This window comes from Sylvia atricapilla, chromosome 21, assembly GCF_009819655.1.
Source record: "Sylvia atricapilla isolate bSylAtr1 chromosome 21, bSylAtr1.pri, whole genome shotgun sequence".
Taxonomy (NCBI): Eukaryota; Metazoa; Chordata; class Aves; order Passeriformes; family Sylviidae; genus Sylvia; species Sylvia atricapilla.
In genome coordinates, this window is record NC_089160.1 from 61210 (window position 1) to 88806 (window position 27597).

Here is a 27597-nt window from a genome sequence, read left to right on the forward strand (position 1 = left end):
TGTCATTTGTTCAGCCATTTAACATTTTGCACAGAAATAAAAATAACAAAGCATTTTAGTGTTGATTTTCATGCTTTGCACTATGCCGTCAAATTTTCATCCAGTTTTGTGAAGCAGTTGACAAAAAATGTTATTGTTATCAGTGTGGTTTGCTCAGGTAATATTTCTGTAGCTTTCAGTGGTAAACAATTTGCTTCAGTTTATTCCTGGGTTCAGAGGTTTTTTATATTCAGAGATAAGAATTAGCATCGAAGGCAAAGAATTCCGTAACCAATAAGAATCCAAATACTAAGAACTGCGCAATTTGGGATAATGAACGTTAAACTAATGAATTTCTATGGGTTTTGACTGTATAAAATACGTGGAAAATCTAGTAAAGAACTGTGTCATGGAATGTTTACTCTGCACAACCCAGGCAGTGTGTGGATGAAATGTTTTCTGCTGCACATCCTGGCCAGGAATAAAGTATACTGCCTTGATTTGCTACACAAAAAACGCTGGAGAGTTGTTTCTGTTTGTCCCGCAGTTTCGGTGACACTAATGACCCACACAAGCCCCAGACGGGTGCAGTCACTGGCATCACCCCGGGATGCTTTGGCGAAGAAAGCATACTTAGACACTCAGTGTGGCCTCTGGCAGATGGAAAGAAACAGCAGCGACCATTACTGCAGAGGCCCTCACACCGAATCTCTCCTTCTGCAGGGGCTTCTGGGGACACCTTGACAGCCAACCTGCTGCTCTTACGACAGGGCAGGTTTCAGGGTCGATGCTGGAGCAGCGGCATAGGGTGAATAGGGTCGGTGGAGGCTCAGGGGAGCTCTGTCGGAGCTGACTGAGAGGTGCCCAGCTTCAGACTGGGGATGTGACTGCCTCCACTCGGGCCAGGAGCCGCGACAGGTGGGCTGCAGCTTCTTCCCCACCATCCCAGGCGACCCCGAGGCAGCTCTTCCGCACCGGCTGAGGCTGTCATCTCACCGCTGCAGCGACCGCATCCGCCGCTGCCACGGCCGGGCCGCGCACACAGCGCTCAGCCACGCCGTTCTTGGCGCTCTGCCATGCCGGCTCCCGAGCACCCGCGCAGGCACCAGGTACAGCGGCGACCCCGATGGCACTCAAACACCGGGTGGCAGTGGCAGCAGCCCGCCGGCCGTACCGGCGCCGCAGTTCCAGCGCTTTAACACTCCGAGGGCCGCCGACATGGTGCCTGTGGGACGGCAGCGGCGTGTCCCTACCGAGAGCCGGCTCCCACCGCGGCCCCCGCACACACGGGTTTGGCTGTTTACCTGCAGCTCAGCATTTTGGCCAGGAGGTAGCAGCAGGGAGAAACACCTTTTTTCGGTCAACGCGCTTTCTTGGCCGCAGGAGCAGCTCGTAAAGCGGACGGTGGCGCCCGCGCGTACTCGACCTGGGGGGCTCTGCGGGGCCGCCTGGCGGGGGCCGGAGTGCGGCAGGTAAGGGCCGAGGAGCGGGAAAAGGACACGGAGGCGCGGAGATGCACGGGAAACACGAGATGACATACACCAGATCAACCCGCGATAATACTCAGGCAGACAATTCATTTGGGATAACCCACACTAAGCAACCTAATCTGGCTAACTGACCCACACTGGATAATCATTTGCAATGCCCATCCTCAAACTACGAACATTTCACCCCCAATTTTCCCAACTGTTGGTTTCACTGACATTTTGGAGGTTTTTGGCCAGTATAAAAATTGAGGTTTACTTTCCCAAACATCCACTTTTGTGATTTTCTGGAGCTTTTTAACAACATAAAACCAAGTGATTTTTGCTTTTGGCTCTGTGCAACAAAAATGTGGAGATTTTTTCTGGTTGCTCACATCTGTGCATCCCAGGACAGCCCAAGCACCAGTGGACAACTGCCAGCACCATGAAAATCCCTGGACATGCCTGCTGCTCTGAGCCTGCACAGCATCCAGAGGGAGCAGCACAGCGACAATCGAGGGATGGGAGCATGGGCAGTGCAAGAGTCATTCAGCTTTCCTCAGAGCATAACCTTGTCAGAATACAGCTGGCTGCAGACACTTCGTAAGGCTCAACTACATTTCACCATGGACACCTGATGAGCCAATAAAAGATGCCAATTTGCCATTATGCACATCCGTGCCCCATCCATCTTGGAAGACAGGTGCTCACAAGGCCAATGTAGGCAGGCAGTGGAAGAGCCCGCAGGGCACCTCTTCTCCAGGCCAGACGAGGTTGTGCCTCAGCTCCTTCTATGCCTCCATCACTCCAGCTCCTCCACTGGCATTGCTCTACAGTGTGCATACCTGCCTGGACCAGGTGGCCCCAGCCTACACACTATGCCCAGGCACAGCCTCCCCTCCTAAAGTGCCTCCTGCACCCTTGGTGGCACAGCCCAGTTGTGCGGCTGCCCTTGCTGACTGGGCACACTGCCAACACTTGCCCACCTTGTCCTCCAAGGCCATTCCCAAAGCCACAACTAGTCCCCAGCTCCCTAGCTCCTGCAGGGCATCAGCCCACTCACTGCCAGGCGAGTACTCAGTGTCCAAATCGCCTATTGCCCTCACCATTTAGTCCAGGTTGTCAGTGTAATTACTTCCACCCTCCACCTCCAACAGAAAAAAAAACAGAAGAGTAGCCTTCAAGGGATCTCCCCACTGCATGGCCACCAGCCACACTTGGACATTTGAGTGCCAATACCCTTGAAGCCAACACAGCTGGAGTAACCCTCAAGCTGACCTGGTACCAACTGGCCTACAGAAGAGCACAGCTAGCCCTCCCCACACCCCTGCTTCTCCTGCACATCCAGGAGCATTTGTGCCAATACCTTCCCAGGGACAGAGCAGTCTGAAGGGCTGTCCCACCCCTCCTCCTTGCCCTTCCAGATATTGACTGTGGCAGTTGTTTAGATTAATGAGAGTCCCCTCAGAGAAGCAGGACCTGGCACTGGCAGCATGGCTCCCCACCCTAGCCCCAGAACACTCCCAGCCAATCAGAGCCATGTAGTAAATGGTTTAATCAACACAATGACAGCACCAGAGCCAGTCTGAGCTGAACTTCATCCACTGCTCTGCTTGGCTGCCAGTCTCTTGTCTCTCTCTTCAGCAATGGTCAGGCGGATGCCCTTTCCACGGGGCAAGGAGATCCATGGCTTGTTGCCCTGCAGCAGGGAGAAGAAACCACATCAGGAAACCAGACAGCAACACAGCTCTCCCTCTAAAGGGAAAAGCAGCAGAAGCCCACCCCTGGCTCATGCTGGGTCAGGTACACATGTGGTGGCACTGGTGCATCAGAGGCCCTAAGGAAGTGCCAAGGGATACATCAGGTCTACAGGTGCCTTTCAGTCACATCCATGAAGAACGCACTTCAGTCAAAACCAAAACACCACTCCTCTCCACAACCTGCACAAAGAGCCCGTCAGGGATGGTAAAACAGCAGAGGCTTTGTGGGGGCACTCTCGAGTCACAGCAGCTGCCCAGATTACACCAGGGTCTGAGAACTGCTCAGGCCCCAGCTCTTTGGTTCAAGGCTACTTCTTGAAAACATCCTCATTCCTAAAGCTGGAAATGCTTCTCCCCCCTTCCCAGAGCAGGAAGAAATACAGGGAGCCAAGTCAGAAATGATGCCAGCACTGAAGCTCCACTGTATGGAAAGACAGCTGCCTAAGGAAGGCTCTCTGCCTCAGCCGGCAGCCCCACACAAGAGAGAACCCCCAACCTGGTGCTGCCATGGCCTTACTTTGCCAATAACAAAGATGTTGGAGAGCCTGGTGGCAAAGCTGTTGCCGTTGGCATCCTTCACATGAACCACGTCAAATGACCCAGGGTGCCTCTCCCGGTTGGTGATCACTCCAATACGGCCCAAGTTGGCACCGCCAGTCACCATGCACAGGTTACCTGAGTAAGGGAAATACAGGTGTGACAAGAGCTGGCACCAGGTGCTGTGAAATCCTTTCACTTAGGCTCTCTGCCCATACCAAAACACTCCATCCCACCTGTGCTAGCACTGCTCACAGCTTTGTGACTGAAACCATCTCCCACCACCAAGAGACAGGCTGAAGCACCTCCCCACCAGCCTGCTGCTTCTACCTGGTGCCTCAGAACTGCCAAGTACCTGCCAAATGCTTCCCACTGCCAGGACACAGGAAGAATCCCCTGCTCCAGCTCCAGGTGGACATGCTCCTGGGAAACAAACCCCTTCCCAAGACTGACACCACTGCCTCTATTTCAGTGCAAATATGCCTAGCATTTAATTTCTACAGTGGGAAAGGGTGCAGTGCTTCAATGGGATGCAAGACCTACCTGTGTCAAACTTGATGAAGTCTGTGATCTTGCCTGTCTCCAGGTCAATCTGGACCGTATCATTCACCTTGATGAGGGGGTCTGGATAGCGGATAGTGCGGGCATCATGAGTGACCAAGTTGAGGGATTCCTTTGTGCCCACGAAGATCTTCCTCACCTTGCACAGCTTGTACTGCAAACAAAACCCAACACACCTCTCAGCTGAGGCAGCGAGCAATGCCATGGACTAGGGAGCTCTTGTACTCCAAAGAACCACCATGCTGCAGAACACCCAGACACTCAGGGCTCACACACGAGCGACCTGGAGTGACTTGTCTAGCTTCCTGCCTCAGTAATAACTTCTGAAACAGCTGCCATGCAGCTCTGCTACAGCCCCACCCAAAAACACCTTTGCTGTTGGAGTAGCAGCCCACCTTAGGCTTCAGCCTCCCCACAAACACCAACTGCACTTCCACAGGCAAGTCATTCTCCAAAGCCCGTGGGCACACAACAGAGACAGAGGCTGCATTTTTTCAAACCCTAGAGAGATCTGTACCCTTCAGGGCACTGATTTCCCTCCTGCCTGTCACCCTAACTCCTTGTAGCCTCTCCGAACCTCACAGATCACACAGAGTCACAGTAAGGGAAGGAGAACCACATCACAGTTGGCTCCAGCACAGCCAGCTCTGCTATGCACACAGCTATATGCCTGCACAGCCTGCCTTATGGAAGGAGATGCAAAGCAGAGCACAGCCTTGCAGTTCAGGCACACCATGCCTGGTTGAAGAAAATGCATGAGGAAGTTACTCCCCAGCAGCCAGGGTTGAGTAGGCAGTTTTGTGTCCTGGGAAGAGGTCCAAGGCTTTTACACCACAGGCAGTTCCCCGTTTCTGGTCACGTTAGCTGTCAAAGCCGAGATTCTCCTCCACCCCAAAAACTCTTTAAATCCAGCCCTTGCCAACAGCATCATCTATCTCCAGCACCCAGACAATGCACCTACACCCATCTCTGAACTACTTTCACATAACCAAAGGATCCTCCCCCCAGCGCAGGGCTTCACCACAACCCTGAGTGCCCCAATCTCAAGTGCAGCATGGCCTCAACTGTCGGGGAAGAGAGACACCAGCTCTCATTCAGGATGCCAAGGAAGAAGCACTGCCCCAACCAAACCAACTGGGCCCATTCTTACACCGTATCAAAGCTCCTCACCTTGGCCTCCTCAGGTGTGATGCGGTGAACAGCAAACCGGGCCCTTGGTATCATAAACCAGACGGAAATGCTCACCTGTCTTATCAATGCTGATGACATCTAATTGCAGACAGGGAAATAGAACAGCAGCTGTTATCAGCTCATTACCCAACATTTTAACTTGGGATCAAGCTCATATTTAAAAAAGAAAAAGAGACTGCTGAACTACACTTAGGATGTCATTGACGAGACTGGGATCTACTCACATCTTTGCTGACCACAGGCTCGCATCTTTTGCTGTCACTATTTGTAGTGACAGACTACAAACTAGCAAAAACTGCTGTAGGCTAGAATCTGAAGAGCAACTTACCCAGGTCAAGCAGGCACTTACAGGCTACAGGTATCTAACTAAGGTATTCACTGCAGTGCCCAGTTCCAAACTAAATAACTGCTATACATATCTTTTCTTCAACTCCAGCAGGGAAACCTTGCCCCTCAAATAATGCCAGCCCCAAAAAACACTCTGCCTCCACTGCACAAGAGGTGCCTAAGAAATTGCCCCAAAACTACTCACCCCATGAAGCCTGCAGGGTAGGTGATGTCAGTGCGGACTTTGCCATCTATTTTGATGAACCTCTGCATGCAGATCTTCTTGACCTCATCCCCTGTCAGAGCATACTTCAGCCGGTTGCGCAGGAAGATGATGAGAGGAAGGCACTCCTCAGCTTATGTGGGCCTGTTGATGGGCGGGTGCCTTGGACAGAAGCTTTCTGCTGGAGGCTCAAGCAGCATCAACCACCCCAGAGAAGGAAACCATGGCGCCAATAGCTCCCACAAGAGCACGGAAGGGCAGCAGCACCAAGTGAAGCTGCCACGCAGGCACGACCAGCTGAAGCTCTCTGTTTTGGTATTCACAGCAGTTTCCCCCATATCTTGCCAGCCTCACAAAACCACCCCAAACGGAGGCATCCATCCATTTCCAGAGGTGGAAAAGCACAATAGGGAAAGTTAAAAGAGAACAGCCAACGACCCCATCACATCCTCTGCAAACGGAGGAAGATGAACGCTATTCAAAAAGACCTTAACGTTAAATAAACACCTCCTGCCCCGTCCAATTGGCCCTGTTCACCACTCGCCCCCGCCACAGCACCCGAACTCTTCCCCTGATGTGACGGCGGCTGCCCCACCTCCGACTCCGGCCTCAACCCCAAACCCAAGCCCGACCCCGGCTTCAAGCCCAAACCAGGCCCGCACTCACGAAGACGCCCGTCAGCTTGTCCAGCATCCAGTGCCTTGGGTGCAGCCACGCGCTTCAGATGCTTCTTGGGGCCGCGGGCCTACAGGACGGGAAGCGTTAAGGGGTGTGTAATGGGCCGCCGCCAGGACCGGTCCCCCCCAGCCATCCCTTCCCGGCACCCTCAGACTCCTGCCCCTCGGGCCCTAGCGCCGGGCTCCCTCCCGCGCTTGTCGCCCCAGGGTGGGTGGCCATAGCCCGCGGTGAGCGGGGGATGGCGGCGGATGGCGGCGGGGAGTGACAACGCCGCGCTCTCACCATGGCTGCGCTCTGCCGAGAAAGGGTTGGTTCTTCCGGCCCGCTGCGGAAGAACAAAGCGTGTCGGCAGCGACGTGCATCGCCCCCTGGCGGCCCGGAGGTCCAGGGCCGCCCGCGAGGTGACGGAGGGATCGGGAGGGCTTGTCCCTTCCTGGCGGCCCCGACGGGGGCACCCCCGCACCGAGACTTCCTGCTTCTAGCCGGGCACCGTGTCCGTGGTCATCGCTTATGGCACGGAACAGCCTGCCACGTTCTGGCCCTGCGGTTTGGGAGACTGTGAGTACCGGTAGCCGAGCCAGGGCTACCACCTGTACCGGGACCTCTCCCTGCCCACGCCTGCCCTCCCACACCTGTGCCCTCTCCCTGCCACGACCCCTCCCAGGGCAGAGGTGTGACCCCACGCAGCCCCCAGACCTAAAGCCGGGCCTTAGCGCCCACTCCTGAAGGCAGTTTGGGGGTCAAATGGTCGTAGCTGCTCTCCCAGGGAGGCCCCGGGACACTCCCAGGCCCCCGCACCCTGCCAGGCAGCCCAGTGAGTGCAACAGCCCCACACCTGAACGTCCCCGGAGCAGCGCTCCCGGAGCAGGGTGCAGCTGGGATAGAGGTCCCGTTCCCCAGGGTGACACTGTCACCGAAAACGTCGGGATAAATGAAACTCTGTGTTTAGATTAGAGAGCAGCATTACTTTATTCACAGTGCTGGGTGCATAGGGGAAGCTCCCCCTATGATACATGCACACTTTCAAAACTTTTCACTATTTATATACTTTAGCACAGAAATTAATGTTCATTGGCTATAAAATACATAGTTCTCTTCATTAATTAGTATTTTATCTTCTACTGGTTATAGATTTCTTGCTTCATCATGCTAGTCTGCATTTTCAGTCTTGTTATCTTACTATCTTTTTCCCAGATAAGACAATTGCTGAATTGGCTGTTAATTTCTTTATCTCTGGGTTCTGCAAAATGTCCTTGTAGTCTACAAATTCTGCATTCCATGCATCCAGTTTCAGCAATGTATCTCTCCCATGCTTAATCCAATGAAGCATATCAAGGTTGGTTCAGCCAAAACTTGAAAGTTTAGTAATTTTCCCGACCTGTGTTCCCACAATAGCAGCTTATGACAAACCTTGCCAAGTGCTTGGCTACGGTGGAAACTTATACTGTTCCTGATTCATTAAAACAATTAATTAGAAATTTTAATTAGAAAAGTTACTAGGAAAAGTTGTATACTTTTCAGCAACAGGATGGGAACATCACAAGCCGAGAAGACGCACTGGACCTGTAAGGCACCCACCCTCCTTCCACCAAGGACTGCTTCACATAATGTCCTTCTCCGAAACGGACAGCAGAAGGAACAACAATCCTTCCAAATTTTATTACATGGTTGCGCGTTTGGGGCAGGCAGCGCGGCCGCAGCTCCTCTTCCCACCCCTTCCCACATTCGGCCAGGTTCGGGACGTTCCCTGTGCCTGCAGTGCCGGTGCCTGCGGCAGCCAGAACACTGCTCACTGGTGCGGTGAGGTAGGAGCCCCCCCACCCCAGCCGCGTTCCAGCCTCAATAGCCGGTCGGCAGGTCTGACAGGGAGTCGAGTTTGTGGTGACTGAGCCGGAGCTCTGGCAGATCATCCGCCCTGTTGAGGCCAAGCTCCACCACCTGAGCACCTTGGCCAGAGGGTCCAAGTCAATGAGGCCTGGAGGAGGCTCCCCTACGACTGTGTCCCAAGACCCAGGCGAGCAGTGAGCTAGGCTCTGTGGGCTTCGGGGTCTCTCCACGGCGTGGTTCTGGACGAGGGGCTTCTGCAGGCAGAAGCTGGCCAGGAGCTTGGGCCCCGCCTAGGACCACAGAGGCGGGGAACAGGCGGAGTCCCCACCGCTGGCACCTCTTTGGCCCCGAAGGGGTAGCTGCACAGGATTGCCACCACTGTGAGGTCCTTCGTGCTCTGGGGAGGGGACTACAAATGGCTCATCTCCAATGTCTACAAGGACACAGCAGCGCTCAGAGAGGCGCGGGCTGCCCCGGGCGGGTGCGGTCCAGTGACGTACCCAGAGAGAGGGGGGACCGAAGCAGCGCGCCTAGCTTACCCCCAGTGCTTGCGTGGGTGGCAAGGCAGGCATCCCACTCTGGGTGGGAGATGGAGGGATTTCCACCCGAGAAGCACCTCACCTGACACTTGTGGGGTTTCCTATTAATTATTTTCCCAGTTGTGTTCCTGAAACAGCTCCCACAGCTCACAGGAGAGTCTGCCTCTGTGGGGACAGAGCACTTGGGGCCCTGAGGTGGGTCAGAGGCAGCAGCTGGCCAGCTTCTCTGCTCTCTCATTCCTCACCTTTTTCCTGGATGGGCAGTTCCCAAGCCTGACATCTCCCCCAGGCACTGGGATCCTTTGCTGAGGCAGTGGCAGCACCAGCCTCCCGACAGCAATCACCACACAAGACTGGTCTCTCCACACCACACCAGGTGCCAGGGGTACATGGAAGCAGACAAGGGGTCAGGAGTCATAGGAGCGACATCCTGCTGACCTGTCTCCACACCAGATTTCCTGTTGTTTCAGTCAGCAGTGAAAAACAACAGAGCAAAGCCAGGCCCAGGCCAAAGCCAACAAGCCAAGGCCAGGCTGGGAGTCCCTGTGTCTTGCTGTTTCTTGCAGCATAATCTAATTAAAGCCACAGGAAATGTGCTTTCCCATAGTGACTGGACATCTTTTAAAACCCAGCCAATAAAAATCCATGGGCAAGGGAATGAGGGGACAAGGGCAACAGAAACCAGGCTCCATGGCCCCTGCCACTGGGAGATATCTGCCCCAGATCCCTGTATACTTGTTCCCTTGCTGAGACACCTCGTGGCAGCTCTCATGGGGCACCAGATCATCTGGAAGTTCATCTGAGATCTCCCTGGACAGGAGCTGCTACAATGCCCTCCCATCTCCCTCCACACTCTTGAGAGGCTCTCCAGGGTCTGGCCCCTTTGTGCAAGATTTCAGGAGCTCACAAATGGCTCTGCAGTGGAAGGGGTAGGGTGGGGGCTGTGGAAAAGAGCACTGGAAAGGCAGGGTGGGTGGAAGAAGAAAGGAAAGGGCTGGAGGAGTATTTCAAGTATTTTATTTTTAAAATTTCCCAGTTAAAAAACACAGTGGCTGTGCCTTTCTCTGGGTAAGAGACACAATCTGTGGTGCCCCAGGATAGCCCTCAGGTTTACTTCCCGAGTGGGCAGCTCTGAGGCTGTGGCCCTGCCAGACAGGTAACACTGAACTGAGCTACAGCTGAGGAGGGCTGACAGCTCTGAGCAGCCCCTCTCTTAAATACATTTAAAAGCAGTTGTGGGAACAAACTGTGGTGTTAAAAAGGAAGGAGAAAGGAGCAAGGGAGGGTGTGCCAGCACTGGAAGGTTGTAGATGGAGGACCCACACTCCTGCCTGGGGAGAGCCACAGTGATTATTGGCATGCAGCAGCTTTTCTTTTAGAAGAAAGAAAAAAATTAACCAACCAACAATACTTTCCTTCGAAAGTTTCCCTGCAGCCACAAATTTCACCAGTTGTTCACATAAACGTGCTGTCTTCCCCATAGAAAATGCTCTTGCCTGAGCCTTCCTTTGCTGCTAAACAACGTGCTTCAGGATTTCCCTGCAAACAAAAGGAAGCAGAAAAGGATATAACAACTGATATATTAGCCTGATGGAGTGACCTGGCAAGAGGTGCCACTCCCATGCCTGACAGACTAGGCCACAATATGGGAATTCCAGCCTCAGCACATATCTCAGTTCCTGCTGACCTCTTGCTCCCTTTGCAGAGGCTGCTGCCCTTGTTCAAGCTGGGCTTGGAAATTACCACAGGGGGGACTCTGCCACAGCTTTCACTAATGCTAAATGCTGTTTCAGGATTCATGGACCAGCATCCGAGAGGCACGTGCTCACTCCCTGCTGCCTCGTTCTTCTGTCAGGCTGGATTCACAGACAGGAGTTCACAGCCCTCTCTTCCAGCTCTGGAGTGATGCTGTTCCTCCTACCCTCTTGGACAGGTCCCCAAGAAGGGGATGTCCTCTCCCTAGGACTGACCTGTGCTTCGGAATGGATACCCAAAGGCATCCATGGCCATTGCACTTCCTACGCTACTTCTAACACCAGCACACTGCAACACACACAGACGGAAAAGGGCTGTCAAGCGCCACTGGTGCTGTTCCCAGCCCCTCTGGCAGACAGGGACAAGACAGATAGCCAAGGGCAGTGAATGAGTTTGGCTGGAGCTGGCAGGAGCTAACCCAGCTGCCTGTCCTGGACTTAGAACTTCAAGTCCTGCCTGCTGGAGACCTGTCCGAGTTCCAGAGAGCTATTTCCTGCTGCCTCCTCCTGGACCAACTGGAAAGACACAGACTGGATGGGTGGTCTGCAAAGGGATAGGGAGGGAGCTGGCTCACAGGGAGCTCACAGTGGGTAGTGATCAATGGTTTTTACATGATCTTGCAGCCTGTCACAAGTGGGGTCCCCCAGGTACTGATACTGGGCCCCATACTGCTCAACATCATAAGTACGTGGATAATGGGATTGAAAACAGCCACAGCACCAAACTGGATGCTGAGGTGAACACATCAGAAGGGAGAGTCCATTTAGAGAGCTGGACAGGGCTGGAAGACTGGGCTAAAAAAAGAACAGTCTTAAATTTAGCAAAAACAAAAACAAGGTCCTGCACGTGAGATAGAAGGTGCCCAGGTCAGGCCAGGATCTGTGTGACTGGGAAGCAGACTTGTGGAAATGCATGTGGGGTCCTGATATGCAGCAAGCTGGAATGGGATCCAGCAGTGTGCTGGCTGCAGCAGTGAAGCAAACTGGATCCTGTGTAGCATGTGTACGAGGCATTACTAAGAGAAACTGGATCACCACATTCCAGGCATGGCTGACCAACAGTGAGTACTGTGTCCAGTTATGATCCCCACAAATCACAAATGGACCGAGCAAAGAGGGTCCAAAAGAGGCCCACAAAGGTGATCAAATACTGGAGAACCTGCCCAATAAGGAAAGACTCTCCCTGCAGAAGAGAAGGCTTAGGAGGGATGTCATCACAGTAATCTAGTACTTAAGGCCTACTCTGTAGGCTTCAGAGGACAGAGGCTCTCTCTTCACAAGGATCCACATGGAGAGGACAAGGGACAACAGGTGTGAGTTGTACCAGGAGAGGTTTCACCTTATTTTAAGTTGTTTTTTTACAGTGAGAATAATCAATCACTGGAGGAAATCCCAAGGGATGTGGTTAGAGGCCCCACTGTCCGAAGTTTTCAGGATGTGACTGGACAGGTTGCTAGATAATCTTGTCTATGCTCCCCTTCCCAAGAAAGTTTGAGCCAGATGATCTTTGAAGTCCCTTAGAACCTGGGCTGTTCTATGACTCCAATAAGGACAAGGCCCCATGCTCCTCTGCCCAGCCAGAGCAATGGCAACTGGCAAAGGCAATGGAAGCAAAGGCAATGGCAACTTTTGCTACAGGGAACCCATAGCTCTGTACCATCAACCTGGAAAAATCCCAAGGGAGGTGGGAGGCAAATGACACTGTTGTATTAATGAGCAGCCAAGTGAATGTGATTCATCTTTCCAGTCAGTGAGAAAAACTCCAATGAGCTCTTCTGAAGCCCTCTCTAAAAAGACCTGTAAGCCTGAAGCAGGAGTGTTACTTGACAAACGCACCTTTGATAGAGTTCAGAATTTCTTGAATTCTCTGTGGCTCATTGCGATCTGGTCTGCAGCTTGGTGTGATCTCCAGCACATAATCAGGACCGTACTCTGTGAAGAACTGAAGGGAAGAGGAGAAGGAAGTCAGCAGAGAGGTCTCTGAAGGCTGAGGCTCAAAGGAGGGCTTCCTATGGGTACATTTGTAAAAAGGCAAAAAAAACATTTCTCCACCTAAGTGCCACATGAAGCTTCACTACATTCAAGGTGGTATTTCAGCAGTGTCTGTATCCACCTGGAGTTTTCAACCACTTCCCAGTGCAAGGGATGGGAAGTAGAGCCCAGTGAGGCAGCCAAAAGCAGTCTATCCCAATGTTTTATTTGGGAAAGCTGTTGACACTCATTTATACATGGCTACCTGAAAATGGGATTTTTGTGTATTAAATTTCAAGTGCTGTAATCACATATCTACTGTTCACCCTCCCACCTTGCTGAACACTGCATTGACATCACTGTGAAACACCTGGGAAAGGAAAAGTCAGTGTGCTGCAAGGACAATGTGTCCTCTCAGGCTAAGTGCTCAAATAGTGTGCAGAAAATTTGCAGCACATGGGATCAGCATGCTAACACAGAATTACAGGTTACTGACAGCTGTTGTATCATGACTCTGGCCAAGACAGGGTCAGTTTTTGCAGTAGCTGGGAGGAGGTATGGCCAGGACACAGGTTATTCTACGCCACCTCATGTCATTGCTGAGGACAGGGGAAAGGGACTTTCTTCCAGACAGAAAGGATTCTGTCCAACTGAAATAATGTGGCAGGAGTGAGCTGTGCAGTTTTGTCTATTGTCCGGAGGCAGGGGTGTTTCTGTGAATTGTTTCTTTTCTTGTTTCCCCTGTCATTAGTATTGTTGCTATTGTTGTTACTGTCCAGTAAATTGTTCTTATTTCAGCTGTAATCTTTACCCTTTGTGCCTCCAGTTGGAGGAGGTGGGCGGAGCTGCATGTGCTCTTAGCAGGAGCACTAAACTGGAGAATACCGTTCCTCCGACAACTTTAATTGGTGCCGAGTATGGGGCACAAAGGGTTGAGGTAACAACAGATTTGCCCAGAGCGGGTTGGAAACAAATTTGATTCTAAGCATTTGTTGATATTAGGTACAGAGCCACTGGTCACAATGTTGCTTGGTCTGTTCATGTAGATGTGGTACTATCTGTGAGCATATATGTGTCCTTGTGATGATGTTCAGAACAGGAAGAGGGACCAGGATTGCTTTGTTGCTCTAATGTGTGATATCACTTTATGAAATGAATACAAGGGCAATGAGGGTCATTTGGGATGTGTATTCAGTGTTCCTCTCCTACCCTTACCTCGGGTGCTACCTTTGGTAGTCCATTAATAATAGTACTCAGCCTGAGGGGGAAACAGGAGAGGATGATTTTCCCCAGCTTGTCATCCCTTCTTTGTCCTTCACGCCTGTTACAACAGCTTTTGAGAATTCTGAATTCCTTTTGGATGTTACAGAAAGCATGTTCTTGTTGCTGTGTCTCTAATGTGTGTCCCCTCAGTACAGTTTACAGTACATGTTTGGAGTCAGTGGAGTCCACATCATGTTAGAGTCAGGACAGAGATTTCTAGGAAGCTAGGAAGGTCATTCAGAGATCTGCCCCAAGAATGGGTAGTCATGAGTGGCATAGAATGTGGGAGAAAATGGGCCAGTTTCTGGGGGAATTCTCTGCTCCAATGGTTTGGAAGCTCAACCTTGTATAACTACAGGACCCTGACAGAGTGACAGAATATTGCAAGGTGAGCGCTGTGTCAACTCCAGAGAAGAGCAACTTACTGGAGTGTGCTGGGCCCTGGGTACTCTTTACTGGACCTGCTGGTCACCAGACAGAACCCTCAGGGGGGAGGAGGAGGAGGAAAGCAGAGCAACAGGCACTATGGCCACTCAAACTTCAGCTGAAGAAAAAAATTAAAGCCTTGAAAGGCAAAAGACACATCTTAAAGAGCAATTTGAGCCAGAGAATCCTTCTGCCCATCCTCTCTGTAACTATCTGAGACTGGAGTTTATTGGCATGTGAAACCCCCTTGCAGAAAGCTACAGACAATCTCTGTTTGGGGCACAAGCACCCACCATACTGCTAGGTCAGGGGAGTATTTTTACATAAATAAGTATCATCACAACACAGGACTGAGTGGCAATGATGCTGTGAGGATTAGGCAAAATAACTGGCTCTTCTGCAAGGAGAAGGGAAGGTTTTTCAAAGCATTACCTCGTGATCAGGGATCTCAGAGGACAGTGTTCTCCCAAGGATGACCCCAGTCAAGTATGCCCAGCAGCGAGCCGTGTTGGCAAGGTTGTAACCTCCTGTTTCCAGCAAGAATTGGGATTTGGAGGAGGAAGGGTGGGGAAAGGGAAAAGAGAAAAAGAGGTTTAAGTGGAAGGAACAAAAGCCCCTGTGCACAGGTTACATGAATTCAGTTTATTTCATCCTCTCAAGCCTTGCCCAAAATCTGCCTTTTGCACCTGCTGGCTACACAAGGCCAGGTCTGAGTGACAGTGTATGCAAGAGCAGACTGCTCAAACTGAATATGCCAGTTACATCATCCAGTGTGGGAGAGGCTGGTCCTCTAGCCACCATCTCAGACCCAGGATAAGCTCCCAACCCCATGTGCTGGACTCTGTCCTGGCAACAACTTGCAAGTAGCAGGCCACAGCAGAAATGTGGGCTTTCTGCTTTTTAATACCAGTCTTTGAGCTATAAATCAAAATACACATGCCCAGCCATATGCTGGTGAGCTCTCCAGCATCATTATGTTTGAGAGGACAAATGTGAAACTGATCACTACAACTTACAACTGCTTTACATGGAAATGAGATTTCGCAGTGAGAATGAGATGGTTACCGACATGGTAATGGAACATGAGCCCAAAAGGAAAAACCTTAGCTAAAAGCAATCCTGCCAGAGACTCAGATTTTCCAGAAAAGATGAGTAGAATAGTAAAGGGAGGAAAAGCACTTCAACAAGACAGAGAGGTAATATTTTTCAATATTCCCTTCTGTTTGCATTGGTTGTTGTAGGTTTTTCTCCCTGCTTTTTTTTACTTCTCCGCCAATTTCCACTTCAAATACTTCCACATGCTGCAGTGGTGGCACACTCCTTTGGTATTTTCACAAGTGACACATAGTTGATCCTCATTTTTTAATGGAAGCTTTGCATTTTGTCTGAAAGATGACATATCCAGCACATCACAGATAAGCCTCAGCAGGACTGAACACTCATAACCTTTCCAAAACAAAGGTCATTAGGCACATCAATTTTAGCCTTAATATGCTATACCTGATTTCCTCAGACTCAGAAAGGACAACACCTAGAGCTGATCCAGCTCCAAGCACGGAGCTCAGGTGCTTTCCCTGGCACACAGTAGCTTTTTTTGTTCTGAAATGCTCTGCTAACATAAAGCCTGCATTCTGTGCTCTCCCCACTGGACAAGCAGCTGGTTAGGCAGCACAGCAGAACTAAGTCCAGCTTAGCTTTCACTGGGTATCAGAGTCTTTCTGTACCTTGCAGGCAGCCAGTCCTTGTCCCAAGCCCCTGCTTGAATCTTAAAGAAACCATTCATCACTAGGTGCCCAAGGTATGTTTGGGAACACAGTGCTCACTTTTAAAGAGAAGCACCGAAAGGCTGGTCAGCAGAGAAGGCAATCAGAGGTGTCACTGAGAAGTCAGGGTCAGTTTGTTGGCCTCCCTCTTCTCCAGAGGGGCCATACAGCTTTTAACTCAAGATCTGAGTCAGGATTGAGACCTGCATCTGTCAGTATCAAGGATTTCAGGTGTGAAAAAAAACAGTACTGTGCCACAGTGTGTCCTCCCAACACTGCCCAGCAGTCACCCTGCTGAATCCTTGCCAGTGCTGGGCCCAAGGGCAGGCAGGCACTCGAGGCAGGGACACAGGAGGACAACATGTTTCTCTGAGAACAGCAGGCCACACTCACCTCCTCCCAGGACAAGAGTTGCTAGCTGCCACTGCAAGACATACTTGAGGCACTTGCCCACTCCCTCAGGTGTCATGTTGAAAGAGCACATGGGGTCTCCAGCAATGGTGTCTGCCCCCAGCTGCATCACAACTGCATCAGGGTTGAAGGCAGCATACACCTCCTTCAGCACTCTGGGAAGAGGAGGAGCAGTCCAGTTAATGCTAGCACAGCACAGAGGAATGCTGGTGGCACAGCCCTGGTCACTCAGATCCACCAGTGCCTCTCAGGGTTTCTATATTCTCTGTTTCTACCTAACTCGTACCATTTACACTACCTCTGCTCCCAGTTAGCATTCTACCTCCACGGCAAGTTTAGCTCTCACAGTACTTACCAAAAAAGGCTGATGAATGCACCTGTTATCAGCACCACTGATAACATGGCAAAGGGGGATCTAGTCCTCACCAGTTTAGTGGTACCATTAAACTCTACATTTACACTGTCTGCCATTTAGCTGCAGGACAATCCAGGGGCTTTTCTGCCCTGTGAAAGTCACGGTGGAAATCAGGGCCTGGCAAAACAACAATCCTGAATTCTCAGACACCTCTCAGCAGGACAGGACAGGAGAGCAGAGGAAGGTTCTGGTTAGACTCTTACTGTCTTCTCTCCTATATGGCTTTTGAGGCAAAACTATGAGGAAAAGCTCTGTGCAGGGTGTAGTCAGCCTGCAAAACCTGCATTGGACAGAGCTTCATGCTTCAAGCCCATCGTGGTTTTGGGAAGTACAGGCAATTACCCTCAAACAACAGCTGGATGAGACATCCACAGTCATGTGTGTGACTGCCTCCCGGCCTGGACAGAACTCAAAGAGATCTCCAAGTCTCTTGTAGAAGCTTTATCTATACATAGCTTGAAATCTGTGGTAGGTTATTATGTCCTTCAGCTGTGAATGCATGCAGTGGGCTCCTGAGTGGGTTCCTGACACGTCTCAGCCCCCACAGCTGCCTTTTGGAAGCATGTCCTCTGGCACAAAGAGGGCTGCTCTGCCCCAGCAATGGCAAGCACCAATAAGCCAGCAGAAGGCATGGCCCCTGCATGACAGCCCTACTGGCCTACAAGTTCAGCGAGGTTTCAGCCTCAAGTGTTAGAGGTGGACATGCTACCACGTTCTGCAGCCCTGCACTGAGACTTCTTTCCTCTAGGAAAGAACAAACCCTGCAGCCCGGTTTTGACTTGAGCTACAGCTTGTGAGGTCCACCATCAACTGTGGGACCAAGGGGACTGCCAGGAGGCAGCTCTGTCACTGTCAGATATTCAGCCTTCAGCTTTTCATTCTTCCAGTAGACAGAAGGTGCTAGGAAAGTGCTTTTAGCTAAGCCTCAAGCATATTTCCCACAGTCAGAATTCAGAGCACTTACTTGAAGAAGAAACACCTAGTCCAAAATCCACAGCTAAAAAATACTTGTTCCTTCTCCGTCTCTTCTTAGATACACACCTGTAGAGGTGTATCTAAGGAGAAAGGCTAATCTGTGGCAGAGATGTCCCAGCTACCCAAAATGTCTTTGTATATTCAGTTTACTTAAGGATTCAGACAGACCTCTGAGGACTTACAGTCCACGTTCATTGTAGTCAAAGGTTGCAACAGGGAAAGGGACAAGCCCCAAGAAATAACTGTAATTAAAAATACTAAGCTGTGTAGTGTCTTATTCTCTAAAATCCCATCCAAGTCAGCTGTATTGGAGTAAGAGGGCTTACGATTCACAGATCTGGTAATATTTTTCATCCTGAATGCCATCTTGAATGGGCACATTCACGCTGTAATAGCGACCTTTTCCCAGGCCAACATCTGTCACATCACCAGTGCCTGCACAACAGAATACCCCAGTTAGGAGGGAAAGCAGAGCAGCAGCAAGAGACGTTGGAGTGTCTCAAAGGCAAACTGAGAGCCAGGACGTTTGGCATGCTTATTGAGAAGTCCACTTGCCATCACCAAGAAAGGTGGGTTAGAGGGACACAGTTCTCTCCTTGGCCCCCAATCTGCCATGCAGGGTTCAAAGTGGCTCTGCCTAGAGCTCAGTTACAAGCAGAAAGGGGGAAATGCCAAACATGTAGCTAGCTCCTCCTCTTTCCTTCTCTTGGGTCGAGAGAACAGGCAGCAAGACAAGTCAGCTGGACAGCAGGGATGGGACTTGCCTTTACAGAGGCCTCACCAGTGATGTGTGAATCAAATGAGCACAAACCTCACAAGTTCAACTTGCCTGGGAAAAATCCTGGTGAAAATTTGTGCAGAGAAACAGTCATGACTTTCGAGGTGAAACTAAAGGCATCCTCAACTCCTATTAAGGAAAGGGAAAAAAGCTTTCATGCATCATTTATATCCATGATAGAGTCTGAACACACAGAGTTGCTTGATACACACAGGGCAGCAAGCAGAGAAGGAGCACCATCAGCAATGCAGAAATGCAGATGTCGCCCAATAAATACATCCTCATCCACAGAGACTGGAGTTCAACTGCAGCAAAGATCACAACTGCTACGAATCTGGCAGGTCTCATGCTAATCAGTACTGAATGGATCTCAGTATCTCACGTCACTACCCACAGTAGCAGCACTTGCCTGCGCTGCTAGGCCTGCGAAGCTGCGAGAGGGATCCGAGCAGGGCTGCCTTGGCCAGAGCTTGGCTCTGATTAAAACCAGTGCTACTGGGCTCTCTTGCTTTTTCTCAATGCTGCTGTGGTTCAATATGCCTTTTCCTTAAAGAGACATTAAAATAGTGGGGGTGAAGAGGGAAAAAAGAAGTAATAGGAAACTTAACAGAAACAAATTGCAGGGAGAAATGGAACAAAATGAAACACATCATAAAATTTAGAAGAGCAGGAATGTTAAATGGTCTATAAAAATGTCCCTGAAGGAGGGAGCAGTTTGCAAGGCCAGCTCTGGCTCTAGATTTATAGCATAAAGCCTTCTTTTAAAGCACCACTTACTACTGGCTGCTTCCCTCTTGCAATGGACCCTTAAACCCTGTCAGCAGCTGCTCTGCCAGGATGGGAGACTGGGTACAAGACTTCTGCCTAGACCCTCAAGAGAGGTCTAAGGAGGGCAAGTCTGTAAAAGCAGGACAAGGCAGAAATGGATTGAGGGAACCAAAAGGAGCTGACGCCATGGCTGTTGCAAGTGCAGACAGGCCTTGACTTTTCCCATTCCTCCCTGAGTCTGTGCAGCTGTGCTGTTTGCAACCTCTGCTGGGCCTTACCATCCCCATGATGCAAATCCAAATCGATATAAAGGACACGGTCAAATTTCTGGCGCCAGCCGCAGGATCCCCAAGACAGCGTCATTCAGGTAGCAGAAGCCAGAAGCTCATCTCTGTGAAAACAATGTCTGTGACATTGAATATTGCCAATGCAATCACGCAGATCCCAGCATTCTCACTTCGACTTTGCAGGTGTCTACCTCACAGGGACACAGAGGAGTACCAAAACTCAGCCAAGGCCCAGCAGTGACCAAGAGATGGGTCAGGAGTAGCTCAAAGTATGAGTGGGAAGCACAGAGAACTGGACTGCTTGTGTCAACTGTTATCAACTCTGGGCTTTCTGGCAGCTGGGTAGGCATCAGTCAGCTCTACTACAGAGAGACCCTGGCCTGTGGGGAGTATCTCTGATCACTGCACTGTTGAACAAATAAATGTTAGCTTTCTGCACCTGAGACACCTGAAAGTTCAGAGCCACTCAACTCAAAACCACTCTCTCTCTGAGGGGCCCAAGAGGACAGTCCCCTGGCTATTTTCGTGTGAGTTCTGGACAGGCATAGACAAAGCAGCTACTCCATCCCTTCTGTCTGGGTCACAGCTCCTGGGAAGGTCTGGCAGTGAAAGGCACATCCAGGCAGTCACAGGATTCTCCTACTGTTCTGAAGTCTCATGGCTATGAAGGTTATGCCTCTTCCCAAAGTAACTCCCTCCTTTCTCTTCCCAGGAAAATGCAAACAGGATGTCCCACATGCAGTCCCTCATGACCCAGCTCCTGGGCTCAGCCAGGCTAGAGTTCCAGCAGCTAAACAAAGACAGTACCATGCAAAGATTTATCACTGACATTCATAAAGGACAGCTTACTTGCGGTCAAGTAAGAAAGTTTCTTGATCCCTATTCCAGCCTCACTCCGAAGTCAAGTCCCCATCCCACTTAGTACCAGTCCACATGCATTCTTAAATCTGCCCTGGACAGCTATTTTAAAGTGAAGCTTTATGCTTTGCAACAGGAGTACCCAAATCCCCTTCCACAAATTGCATCAGGAAACAAGATGAGCCTCTGAGATGCTGGAGTCCAGGACATCCCCTTGGATGACCTGGGACCAAGGAAGGAATTTGAGCCCTGGACACGGGGTTGTGGAGTGGGTTCAGGGGGCTCGGAGACCTTGGCACAGAGCCCAGGAAAACACCGGGTTCGATTTTAGTCCATGGCAGAGGCTCCCAAAACAGAGAGAGGAAATTGCAAACCACCAGGATGTGAAAACAGTAGTTTAGCACAGTAGAAGATAAAAAATATAGTAGTTTTAGGGTTCGAAGAATAGAGGTAAATGGGGACAAGATGGAGGAATTTGGGTAGTGCCTCATGTACTTCTCCTTCTTCCTCGTCCTCCATCTTTTGGGTGGTGATGGCACAAAGTAGTTGGAGTGGATTAGGTCAAAGTAGAAATGACACTTTTAGTGTGGGCACTAGGTACTGGTACAAAGTAGTAAATAACCGACACATCTGTATAAATGTAAGGGAACATCCCATCAGTGGGCAGTCACCTTGTGTCCCAGCTGCTGTCCGGACCTCGGCTGGGAGCAGAGAAAATTTTGAGATATCAAATAATAAGCAACACAAGAAACCTGAAAACAAACCTTGAAGACTCTGCTTTTTTATACCAACATGACTCAGGGCTTTTAGAGGGCCAAGGACTTTAAACAATCTAATCTCAGGTGAGGAAACCCTCCCTGAGACTGGGAAACTCCTCTTGACTTCCAGTCACAGCACTCAGCTTATTTCCCTGCTCAGCAACAGTTGGGAACAGTGAGGAGTTGGGGGTGGCAGAACCGCACTTGCTTTCACTCTCTGCAAGTGCCATGGAGCACAGGTGTTTCCCAGTGATTCTGTTCATTACAGTAATGGAGGTGCTGAAAATGGAGGTGTTAACATGTATCCTGAAAATCTGACTCAGCTGTGATTATGTACTTCTCCCCTCCCTCACAGCCTGCAAGGAAGCAAAGTGAACTCTCTCCATAGTGTAATAAACATCTCTGAAACTCAAGGCCAAGCAGAGCAGGATACCAGTTTCAGTCAAAGGCAGAGCAGTGTTGGAGCTGCAGCTCAGGACCTTGGGATTCTCCCGTGCTGCCCTAAATCCACCCAGCAAAGCTTTTGAGTTCCAGAAGGGAGGGTGAGGCTGGCTTAAGAAAAGGCACTTACTCAGCATCTTACCCTCAACCCCAAAGACATCCTCTGAACCAAGAGCTTCCAAAGCCCCAGGTCATTCCTATGTTTAGGAAAGCAACTATACCATCAGACAGCATGTGTTTTTTGACAAAAGGAATGTATTTTTCTAGGACACAGGCCCTAGAACCAAGGACCTGCAGTTTGGTGTCAGTCTGGCTGGACCTTCACACTGGGCTGGTGTCTACCCTGAAGCATCACACACCAACTTACTGAGGTGACTGGGAAGACTCCTTTGGGATCAGTGAGTATTAAATGCTTTTTTTATAAACACGCTCTTTGCTTCCCAGAACAGTGCTAATAGCTCAACAGCAGCAACACTGCTAAGAGTTTTTTCATTACAGGCATTTTTTAAGCCATACAATCCGCACAGAAAATAACAAGAGATTTCCCAAAAGCCATCAGTTCTGTACAGACTGAGAGCTTGGCTCTGCCGAGGGCAAGTCTCCTTTCACAGCAAACTGCAGCTGAAGCCATTTTCAGCCAAGTGCCCACCAGGAAACGGACTGAGATGGTGGTATTGCTGGCACTGCACAGCACTGTTAGACCTCCAGAGTTCCTCTTCCAGGTCAGAAAGTCACCAGGCAAGACATCTGCACGTGTGTACAAGCTGCCAGGGTTAGACAGGGCCCACGAGAACTCCTGAGGCTCCCCAAGGACACAGAACAGCACTGCAAACACCAGTCGGCTGAGGATAAGGAAGGGTGGTGTATTGCCTACGCTGCAAAGAGGCCTCATGTTTTGGGAGATGGGGAGGATAAGTTAAATAAAACATACTTCCATGGAAAATGGGATGGAAACAAATTGTTTTACCACTACACAATCACAGGATTCAGGGACAGAATTTTTACTTCTTTTCCTGTTGTGCTGGAAGATCATTACTGATGTTAGAGCTCACAGGAAAAAAACCCCACATGGAGCATGGGGAAACCCAAGGTCAGTCCTGCATTGTTTCAAACCTCTTATTAAGAAACCTAAAAAAACACACAAAACCATTTGGACGTGTTACCACATTCTCATTGTGTTCCAAAATGGCAGTGACATCAATCACTCCACTGAGTTCGTCTCTCCACTGTGCTTCTTCAAGGACCCCACAAACACCTTCTCACTTCAGCTTCCTGAGAGAATGATGTATCAAGGAATCACAGGACACCTCTGAGTACACCCGCCCCAAAACTGCTCTGCAGCACATGACAGTGATAGCACCAGCACTCAGGCCACTGCCCTGCCCTCTGTTTCTTTCCTCTCTATCTCCTGCATTCCCTCACACCTTGCTTTCTCTTCCAACTGGATCACTGCACCTTGAGGGTTTGCAGGGAAGCTGGAACTAGGATTCAGACACCAGAAAGGAAAACACAAGGGAAGAGATTGTTTTCTTACTTCTTTGCATGATGCCACCCTCCAGGCCAGTTAATTGCTACCTTGCACTTGCCATCCAGGAGGCACTGGGCTGCAGTGATGGTGGCTCCTCCCACAGCTGCTGCATACTCAAAGATCCCTTCAGTAGCTGGACAGTCATAACCTGCAGGTAAGAGTCCAGGTAAGAGTCCACGTGTCAGACACAACAGCCTTTCCTCCAGGGGAAGCACATTCCTTTTGTTTGAGCCTTCAAGACTGACTTCTTCAATGAGCTGAGCTGAATCAGCCTGTGCCTGAAGAACTGATCCCATAGGGGACCCATACTGGAGAAGTACTTGAAAAACTGCTACCAATAGGAAAGACCTAAGCTGGAAAAGTTAATGGAAGACAGTGTCCTGTGGGAGGGACCCCCCACATGCACAGGGCAAGAGTGAGGAGGATGGAGCAGCAGAGATGTGTGAGTTGACCACAACCCCCTTCCCTGTCCCCTTACACTGCTTGAGGGGGAAAGTAGAAGAGCCAAGTGAAGCTGAGTCTGAGAAAAAGATGGGTGAGGGGGATGGTGATTTTATTTTGAATTCTCACTATCCCACTCTATTATTAATTGGCAATAAATTGAATTAATTCCCTATGTAGAGTCTCTTTTGCTGGTGACCATAACCAGAGAGTCATTTCCCTGTTACTACCTCAACATGATCTTTTTCCACTTTATTTTCTCCCCCACTCTATAAGGAGGAGAGAGAATGCATCTTGGTGGGCACCTGGCAAAAAACCCCACCCACACCACAAAAATCAACCCACCACAAAAAGCAACAATCCAAATGTGTTCTTGCACTCAGTTCATTAAAAAGTGTGTCCTGAATCAACCTGTGAGCTGTGTGCCTCGCTTGCTGAACCTACTGGTCCCTAATACCAATCTCACAATAAACTACTTTCAAGTCTGGCTACTTGACCAGAAAAGCCCAGGCACAGTCACTGACATAACTCTTCCCTAAAATGAACATCCGCAAACGAGTCAAGCCTAGGTAAGCTGTAGGCCTATATTTATTGTATGATTTTCATTTAGTCCTACAGCAGCCTCCCTGGAGCTGTTGCCCACAAAGCATAATACCAGGGCTGCTTGTATTCCTGTAGAAAGAGCAGCCTTAGGAATGTAAAGTCTAAGGGACACTAATGAGATCAGCGCAGAATCTTCACCTCTGCTTCAGTTCTGGGTCATTCCTCCCATTCCTGAGATCAAGACAGTGTCCACAGCCATCTCATGGCTTTACCTGCTGCATTGCTCAGGCTGTCTCAGGTCCAGGAGGGCAAGAGCCCTCTTCTCCAGACATAAGTCACCAGACAGACACCAGCTGCTCTGATCACTACAGCTCCAGGCCACTGTTCATGCATGCCCTCCCCACAGCAGGCTTGCAGCAGCCAGTCCCAGCTCCAGGCCAAGGTCAGTGTCAGGGTCTTCCATCCTGTTCCAGAGCCTGAGCAGCAGCAAAGGACAACAGCCTCAGTTGGCAGAAGACAGGCTAAGCTGCACAGAGCAGCAAAGTGAGGCTAGCTGTACCCTCTGTGGGCACCAAAGAAAGTGCCAGCCCGTCAGATGGACTGCTGGTGTTCAGCAACACCCCATCAAAGGGCATTTCTTTCCAAAAACTAGCCCAGCATTCCCCTGAGCGCACTCCTCTAATTGCAGCTCCAGCAAAAAGCATCCTGGCCCTTGCACTGAACTAATCTCTTGCTGAAGATGCACATCCTTACCCAGTCCATACTCCACAGATTCCGGGTGGTCATCATCCCCCTCCTCACTGACCTTCTGCAGGTGCTGCAGGTAAGCATCTGTGTGGAAACTTGCCATTTCCTCCATGGAGGCCACTTTTGGCTTGACTATCCTAGGCAGAGAGAAAGAAGAGGGCATTTCAGGGCAAGAGGGTTCAGCTGTAATGTCCAGCTTTAGCCTTTACTCTAAACAGTCTAACAGTCTTCTTTGGCTGTTACTGTTGCAAATGCAAACAAACCTCCCTCTTGCACTGGACTGTCATTCAAGTGAGAAAGCCACCCAGTTGAGCTGGAGCAGGGCTCGCCCCTGCTTTGGCATTGCCTGTGATGTGGAGCAGGCCTTTCCCCTGTTTTGGCACTGCCTGTGATGCCTACCACAGTGAAGACCACCTGCAGATGCTGCCTGCATTAACCTTCCCACTTTGCTTCAAGTTTTTTTCCCTTTTCTGCATGTTCTCTCAGTTTGTGCAATCCTCAGCATATCCAACATGCAGGTTACACACAAAGGAACTACAGAGGGAAACACCTAGGCCCAGCACAGCACTGTGGCAGGACCTCAGCCTGGATCAGGAGCTGTGCAATGCCTCTTGCATGCTGTGACCTGCACCAAAGCAGAGACTGTCACTGTGGCCAGCAACTTGCACAGCACCTCCCTGGGTCTGGGTGCTTTGCAGTGTACCTAAACAGATTCTGCAACACACTGAACCCTCCCCAAAACGTGGACACTGGGAGAACACACAGGTTATGCAGCACAGCTCCTTTGCTATGGGAAGAACGCAGGAAGCTCCCAGCTTCAGTCTGACCCCAATGCTTCCCATCCCATGCGAGGGTACAGTCCCTCAGGTCCTGCTCCAGAAAAATTCTGCAGCCACTTCCCAAGCACTCTCTGCCAGAAAAAAAAATCGTTTAAAAAAAAAAAAAGTCTCAAAAGGAGTACTTCTGGCTATGCTGAACTGGGGCACATTTTAAAAAAGATTTTATTAGATACTTCACAAGAGGAGCCAAGCTATGCCTTTCTTTTTTTTTCCCCTTCGTATTCCCCAGCATCAATAGCTAAATGAGGTAGGAGGTATCTCACTTTTCTGCCCCAGATCTCATCCAGTCTTCTCTCCTGAACAGCATGAAGACCTCACAAAAAGTGTCCCAGATCAATGACACACCGCAAAACAAGATGGTCCCTCTCTGCATCAGCACTGACTGATCAGTGGATCTGGAGCAGCACCAAGGCTGTCACCCTGTTCAGAGTCTCAAGCATGAGGGTGACACACACTCTGTAGAGAAGGCACCAGGCTTTAAGTGCTCCACCAGAACAGGAGGGTAACCATGAATTACACCTGCCACAATTATTGTAATGGTGTCCATGTAGCAAAACAAGCATTTTCCTTTAATCCTGGGAATACACACTGTGGGGGCTCCTACAATCATGCCACCAGCAAGGACAGCGTGAAACCTAAAGTTACGCAGCACCTTCCAAACCTTAGTGGAGAATAAAACATCCCTTCACATAAAACGGGAGCACTTACTTCATCTGGTCAAGTAAGCAATACGCTTCAATCAGTGAATGCACCATGCTGGCCTAAAGAGAAAGTAAGACTGTGAGAACAGGAGACAGCCAGCAACCAGGGGCTCAAGGACTCGCAGACGAGGTATGGTTCACACTCCTCTCAGCAGCGACTTTCCCTGCTCGGCTCCCATCTTTTCATCCCATTATTTCACACGGCCCATGCCGTGTGAAAGGACCTTCTGGTGTCCCGGGCAGAGGCACAGCCGCGCACGGCTCCCGGGGAAGGGAAGCGTCACTTCAGCGTCCGAGCTCGCGTTGCCAGAGCCGATGCGAACGCAGAGACGGCCCTCCCCCCCGCTCTAAGCCCACACTCCTCCCGCTGAGGCCGCCCGTTCCCCCGCTTCCTCCTTTCCTGCCTCCGCGCCCGGGCCTCACCGCTGTGCTCCCCGCGCCCCCTCGCCCCCGCCACGGCGCTGACCCGCTTGGGCACTTTGCAGAGGGAGTCGCAGAGCGCCACGTACTCCGGGCTGTATATGTAGACCGGCGGCGGCACCGCCGCCATCGGGGCCGGCACAACCGGGACCAGCGCCCGCAACGCCACTGGTCAGGGCGCGCCAGGACCGACAGTTCCGGCCCCGCGGCGTGCCGGGAGCTGTAGGCCCGCCCCGCCAGCATCCTTCCACCAGCCCGGCCGCGTAAAAACACGCAGCCGACTAGTGTTAAGACATTTTCTTGGGTTCCCCACGCAGCTCCGGGTGGTGTCTATGCTCTAAAGATGTAATTAAAAAAGGCCCATGGGCTGCACGCAGGCCCGCCCTGCTCAAGGAGTCGTACCTCAGGAGGTGCCCGGGGGG

General features: G+C 50.7%; 2 protein-coding genes across 2 annotated transcripts; both read right to left on the reverse strand.

Moving 5' to 3' along the window:
- Positions 1-2981: 2981 nt before the first annotated feature.
- On the reverse strand, positions 2982-9121 carry LOC136370360 (small ribosomal subunit protein eS4, X isoform-like). The gene is given in 12 exon segments (XM_066333723.1): positions 2982-3144; positions 3723-3880; positions 4286-4457; positions 5474-5512; positions 5514-5573; positions 6029-6174; positions 6177-6206; positions 6707-6743; positions 6745-6789; positions 6892-7047; positions 8387-8839; positions 9089-9121. Coding segments are annotated over 12 exon segments (1431 nt in total). The 3' UTR covers positions 2982-3042.
- Positions 9122-10088: 967 nt separating this feature from the next.
- Positions 10089-27363, reverse strand: HDAC8 (histone deacetylase 8). The gene is given in 11 exon segments (XM_066333724.1): positions 10089-12784; positions 14935-15029; positions 16659-16831; positions 18393-18501; positions 18896-18973; positions 19891-19945; positions 19947-19996; positions 23489-23632; positions 25222-25352; positions 26763-26815; positions 27222-27363. Coding segments are annotated over 11 exon segments (1095 nt in total). The 5' UTR covers positions 27306-27363; the 3' UTR covers positions 10089-12661.
- Between the last annotated feature and the right edge of the window lie 234 nt (positions 27364-27597).